Source organism: Neltuma alba, unplaced genomic scaffold (genome assembly GCF_004799145.2).
Source record: "Neltuma alba isolate B1F8T4 unplaced genomic scaffold, ASM479914v2 tig00011175_pilon, whole genome shotgun sequence".
NCBI classification, from domain to species: Eukaryota; Viridiplantae; Streptophyta; class Magnoliopsida; order Fabales; family Fabaceae; genus Neltuma; species Neltuma alba.
Window position 1 is genome coordinate 17,278 of NW_021635903.1, and position 24,231 is coordinate 41,508.

The 24,231-nt window shown below is 33.6% G+C and overlaps 1 protein-coding gene across 1 annotated transcript; it reads right to left on the reverse strand.

Moving 5' to 3' along the window:
- Positions 1 to 15,777: 15,777 nt before the first annotated feature.
- Positions 15,778 to 21,702, reverse strand: LOC114762031 (serine carboxypeptidase-like 11; the record flags this gene model as incomplete). Its single annotated transcript, XM_028951482.1, has 14 exons — positions 21,578 to 21,702; positions 20,930 to 21,078; positions 19,822 to 19,898; positions 19,279 to 19,398; positions 18,553 to 18,655; positions 18,288 to 18,325; positions 17,862 to 17,960; positions 17,687 to 17,773; positions 17,414 to 17,569; positions 17,245 to 17,316; positions 16,968 to 17,083; positions 16,581 to 16,694; positions 16,038 to 16,083; positions 15,778 to 15,861 (listed from the first exon to the last, which is right to left on the reverse strand). Coding segments are annotated over exons 1-14 (1,386 nt in total), but the record flags the coding sequence as incomplete, so codon positions are not given.
- Between the last annotated feature and the right edge of the window lie 2,529 nt (positions 21,703 to 24,231).

Sequence of the window (24,231 nt, forward strand, 5' to 3'; positions counted from 1 at the left end):
ATAGAGATATGTTTACTAACTGAGCATTGTCAAATTAAGATTGATGCTTCAAAGGATTTTCATTAAATATTACAAGAGATTGGGCATTTTATTGATAATTGAAATTTGGTTGAGTTTAGAAAGCTTAGTCAAGTAATTTAAAACCTTAAACAAACACATGGTTTGATTTAAATGCCAATTGAGAGGGATTTAATCAAATTTCATGAAATGCAAAAGGGAGAAATAATCCTAGGCTCCATTTATCTAGAAGTTAAATTTGCAGTATTAGTTATTTTCTTATTTTAAGAAACTGCATTTTGAATTACAATCTTTTAAATAATTCCACTCAACCTAATTAAGAGCATAAGTGTTATAATTAGCTAAATTTTACCTTAGTCCTTGTGAGATGATATTGTTATACTACTTGCGACCTATGAACTTAAGGTTTATGCTGGATAGCAAACACTTACGTGAAGATAGTTGTATGGTACATATATATATAGGTTAACTTAAATAATTTGGCTTTGGTATTCGCTTACACATAGGTTATGGGGACTTGATCAACTTTGATTTTGGTTGTTCTATTCATTTACTATATATATATATATAGATGCATAAATTTAACTCCATAACATCCTGAATTTTGAGCCTAAAAATACTAGAATTAGCCTGAAAATGGATAGACTACTAGATCCCTTTTGGCAGAGGTCCTAAAGGTTCCCTGTAAGGATAGAGGGATCCTCATGGACTAAATTACAAAGGGAAAGTTTTCTGGGATTGAGAAAAAAGAAAGTTAGAGACTCTAGTAAAGTCCCAAGACCCAAGAATGAGAAATAGAGATGAATGTAGGCCAATAGTTATGTTGGAGGCCTCAATGAGGTGAATTTTAAGGTTAAGTCAAACTAGGGGCAAAATTATAATTTTGTAAAGTTTTAGGCTAGAAGGGAAAAAGTGGAAATTATGCCCCAAAATCCCAGAAAATAGAAAATATTGGGTTAACGCCTGAATAGCTTAGAAAAATTCCAAAAAAATAGGAATAAGGTTCAGAGGCCTGTATGAGGCTAAAAATAATGAAAATGTCCCTAGAAGGAATTTGTGGAATTCTCAGGGTTTTGACTGATTTTGAATATTATTAAAAATGAATTATTTAAAGTATAAGGAGGCCTCAGATAATTGGAAGAAAATGGGAGAAAATACTTTAGGAATTATCACAAGTTTTAAAAATAATTCCGTCTCCAGAAAGCGAAGAGGTTGGCTTTGATGGAATTTAAAGCCTATTTACGTACTATCCGGGGAAAGTCAAAGTCAAATGTCTAAAGGTTGATTTTTGACTTAAGAAAAATTAGAGGAATTCCCTATGTTGAATAAATAGTATTAGTACCTGGAGACAGATTCTCAGAGTCGTAAATCGGTAGAAAGAATTCGGTTAAGTTCACTCCGAAATAAATATGATTAATTGTTTTAATTATTTTAATGGACGAACAAGGGAAGAGCAGCACTCCCTCTTTAGGCATGATATATAATGTCATGTGAATTTATTTGAGGTGAGAAAATGGTACCAGAACATGTCCTAGTGGTCCCAAAAAAGTCAGGACCCTAAAAAGTATCCTATACGATGCAGAATGGCAAAATATATGGAGGAATGCCTAAGGGTTGTATTTTGCACGAATTTTATATTAATTTTCTCCCTACTTTAATGCCATAATAATGAAGGGACATGGAAGAGATAAGTGTACAGTCAAATGGGAAAAAAATGTATTATGTGTACGGTCAGATGCAAGACACGTGTATGGTTGGATTAAAAGCATGTGGATTGATGATGTAAGCATGATGTCATCATGATGAGATAAGCATGATGTCATAGGACACTTGTCACCATAAGATTAAAAGAGAAAATAGACGGTCCAGATCAAGCCACAAATTTTTAAGATCAACAGCCCAAAATCAGTCTTGTTTTCTATAAATAGCCCCTTCCCACCTGTCATTTTCGTGCAAGCCATGGACTTATGGGGAAAATCTTACAAAATGGATTCTAGAGAGAGAAATAAGAGGGAGAGAGAAAGACCAAGTGACCCTATACAAGATCAAGCTCTAAAACAAGGTATGTTCATGGTTTTTGATGTTTTCACTACCCTTGTTGTTGAGCTTGGTTATGGATTTTAATGATTTTTGGGAGCTTGGAACTCTTAGGGGAGGTGCTGCACGAAATTCTTAAGAGTAGGGGAAGATGAAATTGATGTTAGATTAATGTTCAAAGGCTTAAAAGGAACACGAATCAAGTGGTTTTATACTGAAATTGGTTGAATTTTATGATTGTGTAACCTGAGGAAATGTTTTGGCCAGAATTGGTTCTTATGCCTAGGATGTGATTTTGATGATTTTGATGCTTCCAATGTGTTTAAAATGAAAAATTGTGTAGGGATAAAAGGAAAAAATGAAGTTGGAAGCATTGGAATCAAAACTGAAAATTAAGTGGCAGATTTCGGTTTTAGCCTAGAACCGGGGGAAGGAGCTGGATTTTGATGGATCTAAACTCATAATTGGATTCCTTGGGCAAAATTGTGTAGGACTGGCCTAAGGAAACAATTTTTACAAAGCTAGAACACTACATTATAAATTAAGAAAAAAGAGATTAAGTTTAAGGATATAGGTCTTCCATATTGTGTAATTCTTGGTCCTAATGAGTAATGTGACCCTTGTAGCTGTGATTAGGACCCTGATGCATCCAAAAGAAGGTTTGGATGTGGTTGACCAAGCAACCTTAATAGTTGGAAGTAAAAGAGAGTAAGAAGAAAGCTTAAAGACACAAGGTAGTAAACTTAACCTTACTCTTATGTTCTTAGTATTTGCTTACATGTATGACATGTTTCTATGTTATATGATTTTATGAACTCATGTGTTGTGATTGTGAATATGTTTGAAATATGTTATAGGCCTATGTGTTTTATGATAAATGCATGATGATTTTCAAACATGTCATTATGGTATAGAGATGTTAAGTTGCAAGTATGTTATAAATACTAAGCTTGCCATATATGTTTGGGTGGTTATTGTTTGCTACTGAGATTCTCCTGAATCTCACCCCTCCCTAACCAACCATTTAGGTCAAGTATGATGGACAATAATTGCATGAAGGAGAGCAAGAAAAGGAAGGAGAAAAAAGCGGAGAATTATTGATGTAAATTATGTATATGAATGCCAATGATGCAATGTATTTGTTTAGAATGCTTATGGCATGAATGAAAATGTATGAGAATGAATGGAAAAGGATAGGGCCAAGTTATGCATGCCAAAACAATAAAAAGAACTAAAGCAAGAATTGTCTAATGAATAAAACGTAGGTCCTGGAGTAGTCAACTTCTAACTCCAATTTGACCTATCAAATGAATGAGTTAAGTAATGAAATTTGGCATTCAACATCCCAAGCTTTAAAATGATACACTACAAGAGATTGTAGAAGTAGCAGCGGAACCTTTCTAGCGGTTAAACAAAACCGCTAGAAATTTCAGATATTTCTAGCGGTTCCTATAAAAACCGCTGCAAAATACAGACGGTTTGACCATTATACGCACATTTCTAGCGGTTACCCCCTAACCGCTAGAAAATTAGAGCTAGAAAACTCCCCGGGCTTTGGCGGGAACTTGGCGCCAAATTTGTAGCGTTTACTTTCTAGCGGTTCAGGCTAATAAACCGCTAGACACCGAAAAATTCTAGCGGTTGATGCATGAAGCGCTAGAAATTTTTTTCATTCCCCGAGGAGTTTAGAAATTTCTAGCGGTTCGGTCCTTAACCGCTAGAGATTTCTAGCGGTTCGGCCGTGAACCGCTAGAAAGTCTGGCGGTTCGGGCCTGAACCGCCAGACTTTCTAGCGGTTCTAGGCCTGAACCGCTAGAAATGGCTAGCGGTTCAGGCCTAGAACCGCTAGAAATTCCCAACGGTCATATGACCGTTGGGAATTTCTAGCGGTTAGGCACAAAACCGCTAGAAATTTCTAGCGGTTTTGTGCCTAACCGCTAGAAAGTCTCGGTCTATATATACCCCCCCCACACTCTCACTTCTTCAATCGTTCTGGAAGCGAAGCTCTGCTGAATTTTCTTCACAAACATATTTGAGTTCTGATTCAGTTGCAGATCCTTATTTTCAGGTAAAAATAGTAATTTATTGATAAATAATTTTTATTTTATGTTTTATTTTATTAATTTTATTATGTTATAGCTTATAAATTAATTTTTTTTATTTCATTTATAAATAATTACTATTTGTTGTTATTAGGATGCCTCGTCGACATGGGAAAGACCCAGTTGATCCTGAGAGAGCTGGACCCAGTGAGGTTCATCATGATGCTGATGAGCCATTTCCCAGCATTCATGACTACGATCTGAGCGAGGAGGATATCCTCAGTTTTATGGAGCAGGATGGTATTGAGCGGACTGAGGAGGCTCATTTTACTGGGGATGAGCAACCCCATGCTGATGCTGCTGACGAGGAGGAGGAGGAGGAGGAGGAGCAGGATCAGGGGAATGAGTATCCCCAGGCTGCACAGCGTCCTGCTCCGAGACGTCAGGCTGGTTATGAGGTGGAATTTGTCGGTAAGTATTTATTTAACTTTTTAAAGTTTTGATCAGTATTTAATTTATATAGAAATTATATTAATTTATTGATATATAATTTATTTCTTAATTAAATTTTGTAGACACTGAGGGGAACAGGTCCTATCGGAGGCTGACAGCCAGAGAGCTGTCTATGATGACGGGCGGACGAGTGGTTGTGCCGCTCAATGAGTTGGGCCAACCGACGAAGAAAGGTGGCCAGTTGTACAACAAGTACGTGCGCCTCCTTGGTCAGCAGTGGACGCTGTTCCCCATCTACGTGCAGGACTGGAAGAAGATCACCTCAGACAAGAAGCAGCAAGGCTGGGAAATAATGAAGGTAATATAAAATTGTTATTTATAATTTTTTTTTAATTTAAATAAATGATTATATATTTTGTTTTCAAATAATTTAATTGTTTGATTATAATTTTTTATTTATTTAATTTGTTTGTTATTTATAATATTTTTAAAAGTAGTTAAATGAATATATATTTTTAATTTAAATTATTTAAAAGTAGTTAAATGAAAATAATTTGTTATTGATTTCATTAATTTATTACTTATAATAATTTTAAATTTAGTTGAGTAAAAATATTTTTTCATTTAAATTACTTAATTTTTTAATTATTATTAAACTTTGATTAATTTATATTTTATTTATAATATTGTTAAATTAGTTAAAAACTAATTATTTGTTTTTGATTATTGAAATTGCTTAATTATTTGTTTATAATTTGTTATTTAGTTAATTTATTATTTTAATCATAGAGTAAATTTATTCTGGGGGAGGAGTTGAGGGCTGACACGATCAAGAGGCTTGGGATGGCATGGAAGAACAGGAGGGCCGACCTGTGGAGGGAGAAGAAAGGTGACGGGACGAGGCCCCTCCAGGAGATACTGGCAGATGTACCTGGTGGAGTCCCGGACCAAGACTGGTCCACTTACGTCTATTTTAGGATGACGGCTGACCAGATGGTATGATAATATTGTATTAATTATAATTTCTTTATTTTTATCCGACTTGACTCATTTAATTTAATTTTTTTACATTTTGCTTCAGGCTCTTTCTAGGAGAAATGCTAGGAGCGTCAGGCATCAGACGATACGTCATAGGGCTGGATCCAGGAGCTTTGCGATCACTTATGACGAGATTGTGAGTACTTGAAATAAATTTATTAAATATGTAGATGTATTTAATTTGTAACTAATTATTTCTTTGATTTCATTTACAGATGGAAAAGACGCAGCAGGAGCGGGGATACACGCCCACTTATGGCGAGATGTGGCCGATGGTGTATAGACCCCGAGACGGGCGTGCGTCGGATGAGGTTGAGGAGATAGCGGTAAGTAATAAATTAAATATTAATATAATATCACAGTGTAGATATCATTATATTATAATTAACTTTTTATATTAATTTTGGTAGGCACGGATGACTCAGGTCGATTCCGAGTTGCGTGAGTCTCAGGGGTCTGCCTTGGATCCCACCGCCTCACTTTTAGCGGGTCGTGGCCGGCCGCAGCACCCTGGTCGAGTTAGCGGGCTTGGACTTGGACCTACACCGACTAGGTTGCCCCGCTCAAGTGGCGCTGGCCCTTCATATACTGCTGGGAGCTCTCATGCGAGTGCGAAGCGGCCGGGTTCCTCATCTTCAGAGGAATTGCGAGAGGAGCTCAGACAAGAGTTCGAGGCCAGGATCGTGGAGCGTGATCGTCAGTTCCAGGAGCGTGATCGTCAGCTCCAGACGCAGCTTGACCAGCTCTTGGCAGCTGCTACGGCTCTGCGTCATGTGGTGGTCAGTATAGCTCCAAACATCTCGGTTCCTGACATCCCCGACCTACACATGCCACCAGTCCCGCCCCTACCCCGCCATCCGCCAGTCCAGTCCCAGCAGGTTGAGCGGCCTGCCCACCGTCAGCCGGAGGATTCAGCAGAGGATGATCCCGATGATACTGCTTCTGCCCCCACCCATGATTTGCTTTCATTGTATCGGATTTTATTAGAATCTTGATTTTACGGTTTTATATATTATTTAGATATTTATCTAAATTTTATATTTATTTGTTTCCTTTATTGATTTATTTCTATAATTTTATTTATGTCAAGTACTAATTAATATTGAAATTTATTTATTTATTACAACATCAACATTACAATTTATTAAACACGTTAAACATATTAATTACTCGAAATAATTCTATAATCATTTATTAATTTAATAAATATTTTTAAAAGTGTAGAATTTTCTAGCGGTACTTGAGAACCGCTAGAAAAGTGTAGAATTTTCTAGCGGTTCACGCGAACCGCTAGAAAATTCTACACTTTTCTAGCGGTTCCCAAGGACCGCTAGAAAATTCTACAGTTTTCTAGCGGTTCCCAAGGACCGCTAGAAAATTGTGAAATTTGACCGAATTTTCTAGCGGTTATAAAACCGCTAGAAAATTCAAAACAGATGGAGAGAAAATTCCCGTTAAACCGCTAGAAATTTCTATCGGTTTGTAACCGATATTTAGAATTTCTAGCGGTTAATAACCGCTGGAAATTGAAATTTTCCGTTAAAACCGCTACAAATTTGTAGCGGTTTTGTATTGGCAACCGATGTACGTCTTGCATTGGCAACCGATGGTTTTAATCCCTTCGGAAACATGAGCACAAGTTACAGTATCTGGCCGGTGGTGTTAATTCCATACAATCTACCACCTTGGATGTGCATGAAGCAGAGCTCCTTTTTGCTTTCCATGATCATTCCTGGCAAGAAAGCACCAGGAAATGATATTGACGTATACCTGCAACCGTTGATACACGAATTGCTCGACCTATGGACGAATGGTGTTGAGGCATATGACTCACATGACAAGCAACTATTCAATCTCCGTGCAGCCTTGATGTGGACAATAAGTGATTTTCCCGGTTTGGGAACTTTGTCTGGCTGGAATGTGCATACTGGGTTGGCCTGTCCTGAGTGCAATTTTGATTCTGTGCCATGTCGCCTTCCACACAGTCGCAAGTGGTGCTTCATAGGACATCGACGGTTCCTTGATTCCAAGCACAGACTTAGATTGCAACGGATTCGCTTCGATGGGAAACAGGAGAAGAGAGATCCTCCTGTTACTTTGTCTGGTATGGATATTTTGCGGCAGTTAGAAGATGTTCATATCGAGTTTGGTAAGAGTGTGGATCCCGAACGATTGGGACGACGATCTCGTGGGACATCTGATACGCAACCTATGCAATGGCGGAAGAGAAGCATATTTTTCACTCTTCCTTATTGGGAATCTAATTTGCTACGACACAGTTTGGATGTTATGCACATTGAAAAAAATGTGTGCGATAATGTGCTATATACGTTGCTCAATGAAGCTGGAAAGTCCAAAGACCATCTCGCAGCTAGAAAAGATTTACGGGCCTGGGGAATTCGTGAAGAGGCTTGGCCTGATGAAAACGACAAGTTTCAGCCAGCTAAATTCACCTTGACAAAGCAGAACAAGGATATCTTCCTCTCGACGTTGAAGAACATAAAAGTACCAGATGGATATTCTAGCAACATCTCAAGGTGTATCGATTTGCAGGCTCGAAAGGTTACTGGGTTGAAAAGTCATGACTCTCATGTTCTTATGCAACAGTTACTTCCATTGGCCTTGAAAAACACACTTCCTTCTGATGTATCGGTGGTTTTGGTAGAATTATGTTCATTTTTCAAGAAGTTGTGTGCGAAGGTCTTGGTAGCGGAAGAGCTTGATCAGCTGCAAAATAAAATTATTCTTACACTTTGTCACTTGGAGATGATATTTCCTCCATCATTCTTTACTGTTATGGTTCACTTGACTGTCCACCTTGTTCGAGAAGCAAAGGTTGCTGGCCCAGTTCACTATCGATGGATGTACCTTATAGAGAGGTACTAGATTATCTTTTATTCCCGCCTCTTTAAATTTCACATTGTTCTTTCATTTACTCGTAATTATTAATGCAATTTTAACTTACAGGTACTTGGGAAAATTAAAATCATATGTTAGGAATAAGGCATGGCCTGAGGGGTCAATAGCAGAAGGTTATTCCGGAGATGAGGTCCTAACTTTCTGTTCGAGGTACTTTGATGACATGGAGACATCTTTTAACCGCCCGCGTCGCGTAGATGATTCTCCTCCCGGTCCTTCCACGTCAACTTTATTTCCTCCTGTTGGGAAACCAGTTGGAGGATATGAATTCTTCAGACTCACTCCTACAGAGAAACTCCAGGCACACAGACACGTTTTGATAAATTGCAGCCAAGTTGAACCCTTCATGCAGTAAGCATATATATCATATAAGCTCACTAGCTTTTACACTTTATATTTGTTTCTTACTGACTCTTCTAACAAATTACACTTTACTATAGTGAGTTTAGGAGTTATCTCAGGCGTCAGCTACGGGGCCGTGCGCGTTCTGCTGACATTGATAAAAGAGTCCACAAAGAGTTTCCCAGTTGGTTTACACGTCGAATACGTAATGACAACAGCCCATACACAGATGAATTCAGAGCTCTTTCTCTCGGTCCGTTAGACCATGCACGGAGGTTTACCGCGTACAATGTCAACGGCTTCAAGTTCTGTACGGTTGCACGTGATCAGGGATTGCTCACACAAAACTCTGGAGTTTGCGGGACATTCGGAACGAGATGTTATGCTAGCAGTAGTGATGGCGATATGCGCTTTGGAGGCGTCACTTACTATGGAAAGCTAATTGACATTATTGAGTTGACTTACCAGCTTTTCACCGTGACACTGTTCAAATGCTCCTGGGCAAATACGACAACTTCACGGGGACTCGCTACTGACCATTTGGGCATCACCTCAGTCAATTTCTCAAGACTTATTCATACGGGGGCATCTGAAGATGATGAGCCATATATCCTTGCTTCTGAGGCACACCAAATTTACTATGTCGAGGACGAGAAACATAAAGACTGGAATATGGTCGTTCACCTCAAGCCACGGGATCTTTACGATATGGGTGATGGTGACATTATTTACGACAGTGAACCCTTCCAACCCTCGAATTTTGAAGACTTCTTTCCTCAAGGAGATGATAATTTGCCACTTATCAGGTACACGTCTTTTCTTAAATTATTTAAATAATTAACTACTAATTACTAATTTTTTCCAAATACAACATAAATTTAACAAATTTTTTTAAAATATGTCCTTTCAGGCCGGATGATGATGGAGAGTAGCAGCATCCAAAATAAATTATTTAACAAATTTTTCGTCCATAAATACATATGTATAAATTAAAATTCGTAAAATTTTTTCACGAAATTGTAATTTTGTAGCGGTTATGAACCGCTACAAATTATGTAATTTGTAGCGGTTCATAACCGCTACAAAATTACAATTTCGTGAAAAAAATTTGTAGCGGTTATGAACCGCTACAAAATACATACCTGTAAATTATAATTCGTTCAGATTTTAAAAATAAAAAATACTAAATTTCTAGCGGTTAATAACCGCTACATATGTAACCGCTACTAATTACTAACGCTTTTACATACGCTACAAAATGAATAACAGCTACAAAAAGTTATAAAACGCTACAAAAACACCGCTACAAATGTGTCGCTGATCTCTATAAATACCATATCTTCTCTACATTCATTTACTCCATCTCTTTTCCTTCCTCTCCTATTCTTCTTCATAATTCTCTCTTTTTTTCTTACTATCTCATATTGTGGTTTTTCTCTTTACTCTATGGTAAGTGAATTTTATTTTATAATTCATTGTATCTTTTATTTGTTTTTATTTAAAATTTACTAACATATTTATTTCTCCTTTCCTTTCAGATTTTTCTTCTCCACATTTGTCATGCCCTCCTCAACTGATTCAAATACTCATCAACTTAATACTATAGGTTCAATATTCCAAAATATATCATCTTTAATTCAACTATCTTATTAAATATTCAATTAAATTATCTTATTAGATTAAATTCACTTCTTTTAACACATTCATAATGTAATTACATATTTTTTATTACAAAATTTGAATATATAAAATGTAACATATAACTAATTATACAAATTAACAAAAATTCTTCAAAATAATTTATTTAATGGTTTTTAAAATTATAATATGAAAAACCATAAATTTTTTTTTCTGGCACGGTAAACATTTCTAGCGGTTCAGAACCGCTAGAAATATTTCGTCAAATTTAAATTTCGCGCCAAACTTTCTAGCGGTTAAAAACCGCTAGAAAAGTTTCCCGCCATTCTAAAAATTCAATTGGTGTGAAAATTTAATTTCCCAAACATTTCTAGCGGTTCTATAACCGCTAGTAATTTTCGCGCGCTACTGAAATTATTTAATTCCCGTTTAGCAGGTTTCTAGCGGTTATAAAACCGCTAGAAATTTTTTCCGGGGAAAAGTTTCTAGCAGTTATAAAACCGCTAGAAACGTTTCCCCGGAAAAAATTTCTAGCGGTTTTATAACCGCTAGGAATGTGTCTCCTTCAGATATTTTCTAGCGGTTCCGAACCGCTAGAAATGTTCTATCGTTTTGACCATGATGTGTAGCGGTTGAGATAACCGCTAGAAATTTTTTCTAACACCTGTTTTTCTAGCGGTTTCCTTAACCGCTACAAATGTTATTTGTTGCGGTTAAAACCGCTAGAAATGTAACACCATAACCGCTAGAATTAACATATTTTTTTGTAGTGATAGGTAAATCACTTTAATTGGATGTGTACACAAGAAGATATGAATTTCCAAAGTTGAGGCATGGAATCTGGTAGTTCCAGATTTTACCAAATGAACAGTAATCTTTATTGATTAAACTATACAAATTGGGTAAGGATAAGTCCAATTGGATATTTTTCTCTTAAAGAGCAAACAAAGAGCTTTCTGTAGAATTTTAGAACACCTCAATACGATATTTATAGATTTAGTTATGATTTTTCGAAGTTGGACCTTTAATCTAAAAATTGAACAGTGAATAGTAACTTGAGTAATTATGTTGGAATTTTAAATCCACGGGTTTGTATCGTGATCCGCTTGAACCATAACGCTTACAAATACGTACTCTGAGGGATAAAAAGAAGGATGTTTCAAACTCTCTTATAAATGTGTATAGGTACACGCACACATTAGGAAATATTTGTAAATAGCATATTGTGTAGATATACAAGTTTCTATTATTTTAGTCAATTAATTGTTTCTATAATTTGTTGTTGTATGTATACCTAAGCAATGCTTAACCATGGGTTTATTAATGTAAATTGGAATTTGTATTAAGAAATTTTAATTTATGGATGATATATTCCAACTTTCGTACAAAATTTGAATTTTATCTATTATAATTTGTTTTTGACGCACTAAATATAGCAACTTTCAATTGGATATAACTTTCTCAATTTGAATTCGAATTAGATAAATGATCTATTATTGAAAAGCACTCTGAGTTTACCTTTTAGTACAACAAGTGATAAAACTCATTTGTTCTATGTTATTTCATATCATTTTCGGGGTTTTTATTATAGATTTGGGCTCTTTTCGATGATAAGTATGCTTAATTTAGATGAAGAGTCCTTGCTTTGAGTAGTGTCTTTTTTAGGGTAAAATTATCATAATTAGTATTAATTGTATTTAATTGATTTTTAGGACAATTAATGCTTTAAATTATTACTTGTCATTGTAGGACATTCAAGAATTAGAGCTAAGATAGAGAATGCTTCGCCGCAGTGCAACTTCAAAATCTCACCAGTGACCTCTCAGGAAATAAATTTGTCGCGGCAAAAGTATCCCTTAATCATGACGAAAACGCTCATATCAGTAATTCCTGATTCAGATTAGAACGTGAAATTGAAGCCCAAACTCATATGATCAGACCCAGATTGGCCCCCTAAACCCTTAAAAACCCTATTTTCATCCCATGACTCCATTCTCTCATCTCCAACACTTCTATTCTCTCATCCTCTGGCCTTTCCATCTCCACCTTCCTTCCCATCCATTTCTTCACTTTTTCGTCATCCCATATCATCTCGTTCATCTCCTAACTGCTATGACTAAAAATTCCACTCTGGTTGGGGCTGTTTCCAAGGTTATAGTGGGCTAGGATTTTCCAACTATTGAAGATGGTGGAGTAGCATGAGTTTCCAACCTTCAAAGGTTTTAGTTTCAATCTATAATTTTTAGCTATGTTCTTATTAATTCCCAGGTTTAGAAGTTGTAATTCTTAGTTAAACACTTGGATTGCTGTTGTAGTCATTATTTGATGATTTATAATTATAGTTTGGATTAGTTAATGTTGAATTCTGTGCTTCAATATATGTGGTTGCATATATGTTTCATGTAATCCTATTGATTCTCTTCTATCTTAGATGGTTCTGTTCTGATATTGAGTTAATGTTGGGTTACGTTGAACCAATTGTATTGATCATTCTCAAATTCCACATTAGGAAAGCTTAACAGTGTTTTCATTAATGAAGTTTATTGATTTAAACATTGGACTCAATGGGTAATTGAAGTTGTTATTCAAGAAAACCTAATGACTTTATGAAACTGCCAATATCTTAAGTAAGCCATGATTGCCATTAAAACCATTTTCAAGAGATTTCCTATCATCCATTTCCATTCCATCAACACTTTATGCAAAAATACCAAAAATACTATAGCTTAGGTTTATTTTCATTGCATTTAGTTTAGTCACCATTCATTTAAATCTTTAAAAATCCAAACCCCTTTTCAATTACATGTTTTCATTGCATTTAGCTAGCTTAGATCATCAATAAGGCTCCCAGAAGTGAACATGACCCGGATTGCACTGCTATACTGCATCCCTTGGATCCGATTATAAATTTATTGCATTTGGCCCCAAGGCATAATGACACGGTCAAATCAACAAAATTATTCAAAAAATCTTACTATTAGAAAAAAGATTTTTTTAAACTAGTTAAAATTGACTTTTTAAACTGGAGTTGGGATGGGTGTGGAAAAAGTCTGGTACTTTTTACATTGATTGTACCACTAACCTAAAAATAAAAAAGATATGCAATTTTATCAAACCTGATAAAATACCAAAAGAAGTTGTGAATTTAAATGGTAGCTTCTTTTGAGATTTTATCATATCTCATAAAATCCAAATATTATAACATTGCAACAAAGTATCCAACAATCAAAGAAATAAGAAATAGCATAAGAGTAGAAGCAATTAGATCTAATGAGATAGTACAAAAAGCTAGCCAAGTTTGCCAGAAACAGCCTCGATTCATATTGATTCATACAATAAAAGTATATTTGATAAATAAAGTTGAAAATTATTCATTAAATAGACAAATAGAAAAAGAAAATTGATGTATAAACTTAGAACAAATATGGCGATGATGAAGATGAGTACAAATCTAGAAAAATATTAGCATCTAGATGATAACATAATGAGAGCTTGAGATAGCACGGATCTGTATGCAACAAGCATAGATCTTGATGCCATAGCATGAATCTAGATGGACAGGCATAGATCTAGATGCTTCAAGCACTGATCTCTAAGTGACAATAATGGAAGTCCATGGACCTAAAAAAGATGACAAATACAGAGAAGATGATGTGCTATAAAATAGACGAGCATGAAGAAGACATCACAACACAAAGGAGACGATCATGAAGAAAAGGACTTGCATTGAGGTAACTAGTGAATGGAGTATAGAAAGGAGATTACAAGTGAACTCAAAGAGATTATGAGAGAATGAAGTTTACTTTAGAAGAGACGGCCACAAAATGAAGTGGGTTAGATCAAAAATTTTAAATCACCTTTTAAGAGCATATAAAATATTATGTTTTGAAAAAATATTTTTAAAATTTTTTTTCACCGGTTGAAATAAACATCCAGATAAGAAAGTATATTTTAGACCAGTTGCATTTGAAGCCAATTTAAAAGCTTGGAATTTTTTTTTTTAATTTTAATACTTTTTACACTTGTTGCACAAACAACCAATGTAAAAAGTACTCCTCCGGTCCTAATTATAAGACCCAATTGACTTATTTGAGGAGATTAAGGAGTAAGTTAAGTTGGTTATTTATAATAAATAAGTGTTGTCATTCCTAAAATATCCTTGCTAATTAAGTATATTGGCTAAAACTATCATTATTAGAAGGATTATCTTGGAAAAAAATACATAAATATAAGAGACAAAATGGATTGGGTCTTATAATTAGGATCAAATAAAAAGTCAAATTGGGTCTTATAATAAGGACCGGAGGAGTACATATTTATACCAGTTCTATGTGAAACAGGTTTAAAAATCTATCTATATTTACAAAAATACCACTAGTCACATTTTTTACACCATTGCCACAATAAACAATGTAGAGTAGGCATTGTAAAAAGGTTTTTTTTCCCCCTAGTATTGGCTTTGTAATTTTAAAACTATGATCGAAATAATGAGTAAGGGTCAGAATCATATTTCTCATCAGATTTTAAACCAAATTTAAAAAATCATATCTATTTCATATGAAAACATTTTTCTTGAGGTAGATGTTGTTGAACAGCTTAGAATCTTTTTTTTTTCTTTTGAGCGAAAAGAGTCTATTTTTATATATAACAAGTTTCACTTCAAAAATATTGACATATTGGCCTTGAATGTTACTCAAGTTCTAAATCTGATGATTGAGCGCTTATAGCTCAAGCTTGGGTGATATTTTTACCCTTGTGTTGATATTCTTCCAGGTGCATATGTTTGCCTTTTAAAGCATTTGCAGAATGCTTTTCCTCCTTGTCCGTTCAAAGATTCTTTTTGTTTTTTAATTAATGAAATATTTTGTTTATCTATTGATGAGAAGAGAGGAAGAAGCAATAGGAGAAGGAGAAAAGGGAGAGAGCAATAGCATATGTTTTGTGGGGCAGACTTGTCTTTCGTATTTGCTTGCTTGCGCTAGAAAATTAGTTGCAATAAAAAGGGGGTGGGGACCCATTTTCCTTTATATAGATGAAAATTTCCCACTGCCAGAGAATTGCTACTGATAAAATTGTCCAACCAAACATACCAAGGCTTATTGAAAACCTTGATTTTCCCTTTCCCGAGCCAGATTTTTAGTACACCAAATGGGCCCTGTGATTTGTGTGTGCATATCTAATAAGAGAACAAATTGGCACAGAAAAGGAAGCGGGAAGCAATGCGAGGTCGTTTCATCGAATCCTTGCTTTTGAGCAGAGTAATCGTGAATGAAAGAGACTATATATCTACCCACAAAGGCGTATTAGATATCCACCTAATGAACATCGCAAAAGATTCTTCAGGCTTGTACTCCGGAGTTATATGTCCAGCACCCTGCAATTTACATAAATAAAACCAACAGATTAAACTTCAAAATTAATTATTTAATGCGCACTTCAATTATTTTCAACCCTTCTTCGTTTTTCTTGTCTTCCAAGAAATCAATAATACTATATATACACAGCTTATATTTCATGTTACTTAGTGAACTTCCCGTTCTTTGTTCTTACCTTTACAGTGGCAAATGTCATCTTATTAGAATACCTTCTCGTATATCTGGTCCAAAGGAAACAAATATGTGAGGTAGAGAAGAAAAATACATATATCAAAGGTAAATTGAATCAAATTTTGAATACTACAATTTGGCTTTCAATGGTCAAATTCACGCACGCACATAATATCTTTAGTCCCTAATATAAAAGCTAATTTGTAGTTGAATTTGGTTTTAGATATAAAAACCTTAGTTCATTTTGTCCCCATACTTATAATTTTTTTAAACTATCCCTATTGATTATATATGTTAAGGGAGTTTACATTAAGTGATAGTTTCAATACAAATAATTTAAGAATGTATTTTAGAAAAGGTAGCATGCATATTTTGAAAAAAAAAACTAATTTAATTAGTTTTCTTAATCTATTCCAATTAATTAACTAGATTTTATATTAAGAGACAAAATTAGTATATAATTTTTCCAAAGTTATGCTACATGGAAGACAAATCACACTATATTCATAAGCTAATTAGGTATAGTGTGTGAATATAATATACGCACCCTGCAACCTGGCCATTAACAAGCCAAGGTCTCCAGTCTTCAACAATGGAGTAGTTTAAATCTCTGATCCATGCTTGAGTCGACATAAATGGAACTATTGGGTCATGATCTCCACTGCATCAACAAAGTATTTAAATATCTTGTAATTAGGTCTTCATTATTCAAAAATTGACATAAAATGATAATAACCTGGTGATGAATTTTTTTTAAACCTTTTTCTTAAAATTTTTCAACTGTATGTATAATAATGAGCAATTAATTTGTAATTATTATCAATGCTTTATATATAATATATAAAAATTCTGACAAATTCTATAATATATGAATATACTTCGAGTAACTTGTAAATGGAAGCCGCTAGATTAGTTTTAAAGAAAAGAGACATACTTGTAAATCAAAGATCTAAAGCCTTTTGGGCTTAGATTTGCATGATATGGAAAGGCACTGGTGATGTCGTAACTATAATCGAAGGGATTACAACGTTGCCAATTCCTTTTGCTGCCCTGCACCACAAATTAACCAACCTTTAAAACCTTAGATTTGATTAAATTTCACATTTTTGTAAAGTTTTTAATTTAATTAGTAAAACTTACAAAACTCATGAGAGATCTTATGCCTTAATTATTTTTTTCTAAAAAGAAGGAGAAAATAATTATAATCAAACCTTTCGAATATGTAGTGCCTCCTGAACTTTGTTATCCTGAATCCAATCGTAGCCGAGAAAATATACATAACTCTAAACAATAGAAACAAACGAAAATGAAATATCAAATAAGTTTATAATGGATTTAAAAAGAAATTATTACTAAGTATATACAAAAAAAAAAAATTACTTGGCAACTTAAAGGTGGCCTTGCAAGGCGAGAACTAATTAGGGTCGTTCGAAATTTGTTGATCAGAGATCTTCTACTGAAAAATCCATGAGGCGTATTCAAAGCCATTTCACATTTGGGATTTAAAGTGTCATATTCACTAAGTCCTGAAATGAGCTGAGAGATCAAACAAAATAAAACAGTTTAATAACAAGGTAATTATTGATTATTATATAATTTATAATTGAAATATTAAAAGAGTATATGTGTTTAAATAATGTGACAGTTGCTTGCCTCGTGTAAAATGTTGAAGTCTCTCAGACATGATTTATTTTCTGGATCTATATTTATATAATTTCCTTTACAATTTTTCTTCAACGACTGTTCATAAAATAAATTGTTAGATTCATAATCATAATATAATCATATCAATTTTTCAAAATGTAATTAATATATGATGATAATATACCATATAAAGTTCATCAGAAATAAGCGCCATTCCATGAGCAAATGAGGGCAAATAATTTTCTTCTTCCATTGTTGTGAGGGGATTTCCTAGCACATATCCCTGAAAGAATAATTTATTATGAAACATTAGTTTCAATCTACTTTAAACATAACATAACAATAAAAAAGACATATTTTGGTGGAACGACCTGCTCAAACGATGAGCTCCTTGTTAATTAACCTTAATAAAGTTTCTAAGTATTTTATAAAGCAAAAACAGTGAAGGCAATATTTGATGCACAGAAAAGTGTTTTCTTGGGAAGAAATTGAGAATTGTACCTAGAAAAGAAATGGGATAAGTGTATCCATTTTCTTTATATATAGAAAAGACTTTCCTAAATGCTAAACATTACATAAAAGACAAATTTTGAGAAAATAAATTACGAACCTGGAGATTTATCCATGGCTGGATACCCTTCTCATTTCCTGCGAACCAATAAAATTTTAAAGCGGATATGCCAAGTTTCTCATGGGATATTTTAACATCCAATACTTATTCAACCCAGAAAAGCAGCAAATTAGCGATAAAATTTTCATTGCTAATTAATCAGTCTAATTCCATCGCTAAGTCTTTTTTTAATTTGCAATGGAATTAGCAAATTCAATCACTTGTTGAATTCGCTGTTGTTTTAGTTCTTTAAAGAGTATCTTACCATTTGAAATTTTTTGAACCATAGCAGGAACGGGAATGCCAGAATACGAGTCACCGCCAATATAAACTTGATGTGACAAAAATCTGGGATGATCAATGAGCCACTGCAAATATAATACGGTAAATTTTATAACAAGGTCTATGGATCGCCCTGCATATTGTACAATATTTGAGGCAGCCCGTAATTTTTTTTGATAAAAAGACAATATATATAAATAATAAAAAGCAGAGTTTATAGTACTATAACAGAATTACTAAAAATGGAAAATAAAAAAAATCCTAACTAAATCACTATTAGAAGAACAGATATCATAATTTGAAAAGGAGTTGAGCATCATCAAAATGTCTTGTGAGGCAACCGGCATTTTTTTTTTCAGTTTATGAATGAAATGAATTTTTCATGGATTTCATAAATATATATATTGGGGTTGACTAATTAGCTATATATAGTTCTGTGGGAAAATCGCAAAAAAAGACTTTGGAATTGTAAAAACGCAGATAAGGACCCTTGACAACTTCACTTTGGGTTTTGATAATAATAATATGTCATGAAATTGTTAAAAGCCATAGTGAAGTTGTCAAGGGTCCCTATCTGTGTTTTTGTAATTCCAATATCTTTTTTTACAATTTTCTCTATGGCTGAGTGAAAAAACTGCTGGTAGTGATTTCATAATTAAATTGGTGAGAAATAAAGTTTGGAGTTATTGGGGATTGATATTGTACGTACCTTTCTAATAAATTGATGGGCATGGTTAACTAAAGTCCAGTCACCTCGTTGAAGATAAGGGGTATTTGCATAGGAGAAGCCACTGCCAATAGGCAAATCTACAAAAATTATGCTGCATGCCTAGATCAACAAAATGAACAAAAATCAAAATCATATTCCTAGTAGAAAAGTTTATATAAATTTATTGGTTCTTACTGTTTTTTCTTGTATCATTCTATATTAATATTTCTTTTTGGTTGTTTTGATCCTCCTGTTATGATACCGGTAAACCAAAAAATCCTTTTCAAAGAATTTTTTTTATGAAGATGAATTCAATCTAAAACTAGATTAGTTATAAGTAAGGGAAAATAACCCCCAAAAAAAATCTGTTAAATTTTAAAAAGACAAATAGATTATGTTAACTACTATTGTAATAGTTTTGACTACCGTTATAATAGTTTTAACAAGTTAAAATATGTCAAAATCATCTATTTGTTATTTTAAAATTAAATAGGTATTTTTCTGTCATTTTTCCTATAAGTAAACTTGAAAAAGGTTTTTCACCTTTGTCCACGCTTGAGGCCTCCGAACCAATTTTGGGAGGGTACCATTGTATTTCTCAACTTTGAATGCGATCGGACCTATATTATAATTAAAACAAAAAAAGCAATGAAACGTTTTTGAAAAGCAATTTAATTGACGGCAACAGGTAATATACACCGGAGAGTATGTATATATAGAGCACTTATAAATTATCAGAATACTACTTTGTTTTATGTATATTTATAGTTATAATGCCAAGGGAGATTTTCTATTTATAAATCATTTCATTAAATTTTTAATATGACTATTTTAGCTTTCATTTATTATTGAACAGATTGTTATGTTCTTCAAATTTCATATATTAAATACAGTAAAGTTATAAAAAGTTATTAAATTTTCAAATAGAGTTAATAGAGTTTAAAATATTTCTCTTTTTTTTAAAATTTTTTTTTTTTTGATAAAGCATGTTGAAACTTAAAATAAGTCTCTGTATTAAAGCCGAACAATTGACTAATGGGAATAAATTGAAGATACATAACCTTGAGGAAAAGTCTTATTAAATTGACCTAAGCTATTTTGGTAGAAAAATCAAATTTAATATATACTCCTCTAGTTCTATTTATAGGGTATTTGGATCATTTTTTATATGAGTTAGGAAAATCTTAAACTACATTAAAATATAACAATTTTTCAATTTCATTCTTATTTAATATATACACTTTGTATGAAAATAATAATGCAAACTATAATAAATGAAATATAAAATAGTACATTAATCTAAAAAGTTCAATGATCTGACTTATAAATAGGATAAAAAAATCTTTTCTATTTGCCTTATAAATAGGATTGGAGTACATTATATTTTTCAAGTATCCCGTCCGATAGGGCAAAATAAATTGATGAATTATAATTTCGACTAAACCTAACCCTCAACTTACTTTATGTTAAAAATAAGAGGCAGTATAATATAAGTATTGAAAATCACACTATTTAAATAGTGGTGAATAATACAGTTTCCAATCTGAAGCTTGTGTAAAACAGGGGCCCAATATTTAGATTATATATATTTTTTGTTTAGAGAAACATAATAAGCATATAATAAAGATGAGGAGTACAGATTTGGAGTGACCTATTTCAAAAATGAGGCCTGAAAATGAAGAGCAACCAGGGCCACCAGTGAGCCAAAGCATAAGAGGGTCCTCCTGTGGATTGTTCTCTGACTCAATGAAATAATAGAACACTTGTCCTCCTTTTTCTGAGTCTCCCACTCCCACATACCTACGTAGACACATATCATATACCACATGTCAAAAAAAATAAAAGAGGAGAAGAACATAATATGTAGATTCGAATTGGATCACTGGAGCTCTCACACAGAATTTAGATTATTAATTAGAGCCTATACCAAACGCAAAGTGTAGACCAATATAATAGAGTCTATACTAAAATGGCACAGCAAATGCACTCCGCAAGAGAGAAAAAGAAAGAGAAGGAGAAAGATACTTAGAAAACTCAATGGTTGCAACTAATAACTGACAGAGGCATCCTTTATTCATAGTGTCATGAAGCTAAAATACCCACATTTTAGGAAACAAAAATATTCCTAGAATGCGATAAATTAATTGCTGCATATTTACCACGATCAATCTCAATAAATTAAATTTTGATTTAATGTTTATTTAATTAAGCAAAAGTCCTAAATAATATTCTAGCTTACCAAAGTCCAAATGAAGAAGCAAGGCTTTAAAGTTTGAAAATTGGGGAATTGAGCACTAACCCAGTTTCGAGATGAAAAGGAAGAGGGCCTTCAAAACCAGGAAGGCGGTGAACAGGTGAACCAGAAGTTGCAAACTGAGCACAAATCTGGAGCAAAACAAGAGCAAGAACAAGAATCTCATTCATCACTCTGCAATATGAACCTTCTTGTCTTCGGATTTTAGTGTCCCGTTCCTTCCTCTATGTGGAAAGACGATGGTAACTTGTACGTACATAAATGAATAAGACGAATCAAATGTAGCTCAGGTATATGTTTGCTGGAAATCAAGGATATAAATATTATAGGCTTTTGGCGGAAACGATAGACCCGTGCAACTCGGGAATAACAGAAAACAATATTTTAATGCTCCGCATGCATCTTATTTCATACAATGATAAAGTGTGTGCGTCTATATATATTATATATAAGTCAACTGCAACGTCACGTGGTGCCTTTCTTTTCTTTGCTTTCTTTAAATATTTATTACTATTTGTATGCTTATCTCTATAAATGACGATTTAACTCTATTGTGCTATTTTTATATCAACTAACCAAGAAATAAATTTTAAACAAGAACTTAAAAATGATTATGAAAATATTATATATTTAAGCCTATAAATTCTAAATACCTTTTGCCCATTAAATTATAGGACATATAATTTATTTTACAATAAACTCTTATCGCTAATATTTCCATTTTTTTAAAAATAAACAATGTAATATATAATTTTCATATTAATTAAGTAGATAGATGTAATAATATTACTGCCGGGGATTGGGAAAAGTTGTAATGGATATGTAAAAATCGTTTGACTCAACTGATATGAAATATTTTCTTACGCAAGAGATCGTGAATATGATAGATTCATAAATATTTTTCATTTGGGTGGAGTATGATAATAAATCAATGTGTATGGTAATAATTAATATACCAATGCTTGCAACCAATGGTTTAAAACCCGGACCGGTCGAACCATGGGCCGAAAGCATCAACGGTCCATTTTTGCCGTTCAAACCGTTTGAAAGGTTAGACCAGATTGAGCCGTCTTGAACCGGCTGTTGAGCCGGAAACCGGATTTGGGCCGCGAACCGGAACGGATTTTTAAAAACCGGCCGGATTAGAGTTGGAGTGGGTCTAACGTTGTCGACTGAAAGTGAAGATGAATTGGGAAGGAAGAAAACTGATAGACCGTAGAAGGGAAAAGACGAAATGGTAGAAGGAAGAAAGAAGCAACAAAAAGAAAAGAAAGGGAAGAACAGCTAAAAGAAGAAGGAGGTAAACTTGATCTAACCTAGAAGAAGAACACGAATGAATCCTGAAGGTCGCTGCAACTGGTGTGGGGAGAGTTTTGAAATTGTTAAAATGAAATAGAGTTGATGGACACCGGCATATGAGGCACTGCCCAACGGGCAAAGGGGTGAGTTGCGTAGAGAGTTGAAGAAGCGTGCTCTGTGAAAAGTAAGATCACATAAATGCACCTCGAGAGCGGAAATAAGTAGGTCTTTTAGGTACATCACAGGATCAGATTAATGTCAAATCTCATGTTTTTCCATTCCAATTTACAAAGAGACTCTTACAAGCATGTTCATATTCCGTTGTGTGTGTTTTTTTTTCCCGCAATAAATCAATTTATTCAAAATTTATATAAAATTTATTGAAATATTTTTATATGAAACGATTTTTTGCCAAAATATAAATGACTAAAATAATTTAAATGTGTATATGTATTTAGACAATTTATTTTTTAAAATTTTTAATGATTTGATATTTTATTTTTTACACATATCATTATAAAGATATATAATATCATTTTTAATTTAATTATTATATTAATGGTCCAACCAAACGGTCTGACCGATCCGACCGATTGAACCATGACCCGTTAGTGTTTCCGGTTTAATGTCCGGTCCGGTTTTTAAAACATTGCTTGCAACCCAGGTACCTCGAATAAGTCGTAACTATTTCTTAATGCAAGGGTTTTTTGTCTACCCCAAAAGCATTTTTAAAAAGTACTTTTATACAAGTCGAGATTAAAGTCCTTTCATTATATGGACACCAAATTATGATTTTATAAATGATTTCATAATATACAAAGTAAATATGTCAGAGAAATTTTGTCTTAACTTATATAAAAATACTTTTTAAAAGTGATTTTTGGATAAACAAAATATGTTTTATACACCATAAAATCACTTTTAAAGGTATAGTTTGATTTTCATCCAAATACTGTCATAATTTCCTTTTTCACTGGAAAATGTGAGAATATTTTAATCATATAGCACATCGCATGCAAATGCATGATAATTAATTTTAAAAACAATTCTGTTCACTGTCTAATGTTGAAGTCTCGCGGATCATAAGCGATGCGTGTCAGGCCGGCAAAGCCCAAAAAAAAAAAAAGAAAGATAAAAATAGTGATTAGTGGAAATTCTAGAATTGGGCCTAGTCCACACAACTGGGCTGAACGAGTTTAGCCATATGATCATGCCCAAATATTCTTCCATGTTTCAAAATTTCAACCACCGATCCATTTAGGATATGTCACAAAAGCTCAAAATAAAAGGCATTCAGGGTCCCAAACGTTTAGCACCCATCAATATTTTAAACAACATTGTCTTCAATAATAAAAAAAAAAGAAACTTATGCATAGCCGAAAAAAGGATACCCATAGTTG